The sequence below is a fragment of the Diaphorina citri genome, unplaced genomic scaffold (assembly GCF_000475195.1).
Source record: "Diaphorina citri unplaced genomic scaffold, Diaci psyllid genome assembly version 1.1 scaffold1149, whole genome shotgun sequence".
Taxonomy (NCBI): Eukaryota; Metazoa; Arthropoda; class Insecta; order Hemiptera; family Psyllidae; genus Diaphorina; species Diaphorina citri.
Genome location: NW_007378578.1, coordinates 84969 through 89521, shown reverse-complemented (window position 1 = coordinate 89521; position 4553 = coordinate 84969). Strand labels below are relative to the sequence as shown.

Genomic DNA, 4553 nt, shown 5'->3' with positions numbered 1-4553 from the left:
TCTTTTTTTTTTTTTTTTTTTTTTTTTTTTTTTTTTTTCAAGACAAGAATCCCTCTGTCAAACCTCTTAAAAAATAAAAAAAAAAAAGAAAAGAAAAGTTTATAGGGTGAACGCTCCTCAAAGATATGTTGACAGACCCCCTGTATACATATTCGCGAAAAGTCAAGGCGGAATAAAATGAACTGGAATAGACACACAATAAGAATATTATCATAGGAGAAAAGAAATGGCAGACATTGTTGGAAGAATGTGAGGAGGAGAGGGGGAGAAGAAGAGAAGGGGAGGGAGGGGGGGGAGAGGTAATACTTTCCTAATATACTTATCATCACCATAGCCTAGTACTTATCCTAAGAGAAGAATAGAACCATCATAGGAGAAAATAAATAGCAGACATTGTTGGAAAAGTGTTGTTGTTGTTATCTAATGCTTGAGATTGACTATTATGTCATTTTTCTCCTTGCGTCCCAATATTTGGATACTATGTTGTCGTTGTTTGTTAAGTTTGGGCAGACTGCAATGTGATCCGCGTTCATATTTTCATTTTGGTTACAAAGTGGGCAGGTGGGTGTGTCTCTGCATCCTATTCTATTCAGATGTTGAGCCAGACAGTCGTGGCCTGTCAATAGGCGGAACTTGGCTATCGCCGCTTTTCTTGGAAGCTCGGGGATTATATTAGGTGTTGTTAATATATCCTTCCATTTTGAGTTTTTAGCTTCTTCTTGTATCCATTTTCTGGCAGTATAAACAATGTACATTCTATATTAATCTAACTTTTTTTTACCCATTTTACCTTATTTCTCCTTCAGACCACCCTGGCCTCCGAGTCGGGCAAGAAGAAGAAGAAAAAGAAGAAGGACAAATCTGCTGACGACCAAGACGTTGCGGACGCCTCACTTAACGGCACGCTCAACGGTACCCTCAACGGCACCGAAGTCGAAGAGAACGGAAAGAAAAAGAAGAAGAAAAAGAACAAGGACCTTGACGCTGATGTCGCGAATGAAAGTGTAAATGGAGGGGAAAATGGAGAGACGAAGAAGAAGAAGAAAAAGAAATCCCTGGCTGGAGAAGAAGGAGATGAAGGAACGCCGGCGAAAAAGAGTAAGATGGAAGTGGATGAGGATGTAGGAGGAGGGAGCGAAAAGAAGAAGAAGAAAAAGAAGAAGAGTTTGAGTGCCGAGTAACTTTTTGTGTGTGGAAAGGCCAGGACTTCAATGTGAGTTTGAACTTTAAACCTAAACCTGTTGTGTTTGTGAACGAAAAATTGTCACTCTCAAGTCAGACTGAAGTCAGTTTGGCCAATCAAATGTTTGGAATGGATGCTTCAGTGCTGCTTAAGAGCTGATGTTTGTTCATAAATGTGACCCTATAAGAGAAGTGACTCTCAGACTCATATTTATGAACAAAATTATCGCTCTCAAGTCTAGACTGAAGTCAGTTTGGCCAATCAAATGCTTGGAATTGATGCTTCAGTTCTGCTTAAGAGCCGATGTTTTGTTCATGAATGTGACCCTGTAAGTATAAGAGAAGTGACTCTCAGACTCATATTTATGAACAAAATTCTGGCTCTCAGCAAGTGCTCAAGCATCAATTCCAAACATCCAACTGGCCAAATTTTGCTTGAGACTGATCTGAGCCAGAGAATTTTTGTTCATAAATATGAGTCTCAAGTCAAGACTGAAGTCAAGTCTCAAGTCGAGACTTTTGACCAATCTAATTTTCTGTGCTACTTGGGAGTCGGTGTTCATAAAAATATATACTTAAGTGTAAGTTTAACTCATAAAATTGAGCAATCTCATTGGTTGACAATTCAGCCAATCCGATGAATGAATTCTCAGGGTGCAATGACCTTGTCGTTTGGGAATATTTGATTGACCTTGAACTCTTACGTAGGTATAAAAAAGTCACATAATCAATTACGGCTCTATTTATCAAGTTACACCTCTTACTGAAGAAAGGCCTCTTCATGCGTTTGCATTAATAGCTGAAGTCACAATTTCAAATTTGATTGAATTTTTATATTTAATTGAGGACTTTGTAACTTTGTGAAGGTCCGTTCTAACCATTGGGCTATATGAAAAACAAATACTACACTTGCATCACTTTGGGGGTCTGTTTTTTTTTTTTTTTTTTTTTTTTTTTTCCAACTTAAAATCTTTGTTCTTGGTTCATTATATGGGTCAAATGTTGAGAGGAAAATCGTCAATGTTTCTTAGCCTTTGTTGTTGTAGCGGCTTTAGATGTCTTTTTGTATCTGCATTCTGCTATACGCCTGGCTGGCTCGTCCTGAACCGCACCCCGGGCGGGAATCGAACCCGCGGCCTAGCGCTTACAAGGCAGACGCGCCACCAACCAAGCTAACTAGGCTGGCCTTTTTCTCGAAAATCGATTTGAAAAATACCAGTAAGTAAAACGTGTATCTTGAATTATTGATGTCACGTGCTTGGTCTTTAAAAGCAGAGAGAACCCTTTGAGGAACTGCCAGCTAGCTAGGCTGGTTAGGGTTAGCTGTTCTCCTTCCTGTTTAAGTCCCACAGCCAGACGCTAGTCTTCTCTCTGTTTAACGTCCCCTAGCCAGACAAGTGTCTTAGCCTTTGTGAGTCCCTTGTTTCTTAGTATCAAGGTTCTCCTGAAGGAGATCTCTTGCCTAACCAATGTGGGTTTTCTTTTACTGCTGAGTATCTTATGTATGCTATGAAGAGAATGTACCCTCCATTTGGCGAAAAGCTACCCCACGTCCTCACAATAACCTTACCCAGCCTGAGTGAGGCCAGGAAAAGCCAGCAGATGCTCACCCATCCGTACACCTTTTTTTTTCTTCCCCCCAAAAAAAAAAAAAAAAAAAAAAAAAAAAACACTGATTTTCTTTCAATGATGAACATCTTGCCATTCTTTTTCTATGTCTTTCCTAAAACAACGGTCGTTCATCAGAATTTTCCTTAGGTTTTTTCTTGACTTTTTCTTCCAAGTCATCAGTGTATGTGTTTCTTCTTTGAATTGGCGTGTTTTCATTCTCTCTTCAACTCATCTTGATGTGTGTTTGTTTTTTGTTCTACAGACGCCCAGTCCAGTATTTTCGGTGAGAAGTTGAAGCAACAAGTAGAAGACAGACTCAAGTTCTATGAGACAGGAACCAAACCGGCTAAGAATATTGATGTTATGAAGGAGGCGCTGGAAGAATTTACCACACTGCAGGTAATTGAATGTTTAGTCTGGTTGTAACTTTTTTTTCTAACTGCTGTCTAGTAACCAGGGTTTAGTTGATAGCCAAGATCATGAGGACCTGTGCTTTGCATTCGAATCATGATAAACCATTTGTAATCTCTAGCTAACCAGGCTGATTAGAGTTTGGTTGCTCTGATCCCTATTTATAGTCCCACAGCAAGACACTGGTCTGCTGCTCCCTGTTTAAGATCCTCCAGCGAGACCCCTACTCAAATTCTCAAATTAACCTCACCCAGCTTGAGTGTGGGGCCGGAAAAACCAAGCAGCAAATGCGATGGTTGTTGTACCCACAGAGCTAGCCTCGGGCGGGTTTTTTTTTTTTTTTTTTTTTTTTTTTCAAAAAGTCTTTTTAAAGGGTTTTAAAAGGTCTCCTCAAAACGTGGGTTCCAGAAAGGCCCGACTTTCGCCATTGCATTTCTTGAGCGAGATTTGTTCATGTGCTCCCCCACTGGCCGTACTACTAGGGAGCTGTGAGCTGTTGAGAAAGTGTGCCTCGGCCACCGAGCTTAGATTGGACTTGCTGTTGGTAAGCACATGACCGGAGGCACTGCGCAATCCTTTCCCCTTCGTATATCTGAAAGTGGAAAACTCGGGGTGTGAACATGAGAAAGTGTGCCTCGGCCACCGAGCTTAGATTGGACTTGCTGTTGGTAAGCACATGACCGGAGGCACTGCGCAATCCTTTCCCCTTTGTATATCTGAAAGTGGAAAACTCGGGGTGTGAACATCAAACGACTTTCGTTACCCTATTACATGTTTACTTTCTATTACTAAAGTATGGTTTACGATTACATTACATCGAAATGGGACACTTTTCTATCGAGATTCCTGTGTGCGGAGGCCAGTGTGTAGGACTATTATCTTCTTATGACAATTGCTTCTTGTTCCTTTCGAGCTTTAAGCTTCAAGTATGTGGATGATCTTCTTCAGTTTTTCAAGCATTTTTGACATCGAACGACTTTCGTTACCCTATTACATGTTTACTTTCTATTACTAAAGTACCTATGCTTTACGATTACATTACATCAAAATGGGACACTTTTCTATCGAGATTCCTGTGTGCGGAGGCCAGTGTGTAGGACTATTGCACACCATTTTTGAAAAGAAATAGGATACCTTCGGCCAAAATACGAGTAACCCTTGCTCTGATGTTATTATAAGCTAAGGTGGGTGTAGCCAGCCTAGTTAGCTTAGTTGGTAGTGCGTCTGCCTTGTAAGCGCTAGGCCGCGGGTTCGATTCCCGCCCGGGGCGGATTTTATCCTGCTGGGATAATGTTCGTTCTCGGAACGGCTGGCTTTCTCCTATCCTGTCCTCCTTCTCTCTTCGATTT

At 41.0% G+C, this 4553-nt stretch overlaps 2 protein-coding genes across 2 annotated transcripts in view; one reads left to right on the top strand and one right to left on the bottom strand.

Moving 5' to 3' along the window:
• LOC103514478 (nucleolar protein 56) overlaps positions 1–4553 on the top strand; it is a 24007-nt gene that overhangs the window by 12054 nt on the left and 7400 nt on the right. The window contains exon 4 of the mRNA XM_017446237.2: positions 3056–3192. Coding sequence (XP_017301726.1) covers positions 3056–3192 — 137 coding nt within the window. The remainder of the gene's footprint in view (positions 1–3055; positions 3193–4553) is intronic.
• LOC103514477 (octopamine receptor beta-1R-like) overlaps positions 3572–4553 on the bottom strand; it is a 32911-nt gene continuing 31929 nt past the window's right edge. Inside the window, exons 4-5 of the mRNA XM_008479360.2 lie at positions 3839–3920; positions 3572–3714 (exon numbers count right to left, since the gene is read on the bottom strand). Of these exons, the coding sequence (XP_008477582.2) occupies positions 3595–3714; positions 3839–3920 (202 nt within the window). The 3' untranslated portion in view covers positions 3572–3594. The remainder of the gene's footprint in view (positions 3715–3838; positions 3921–4553) is intronic.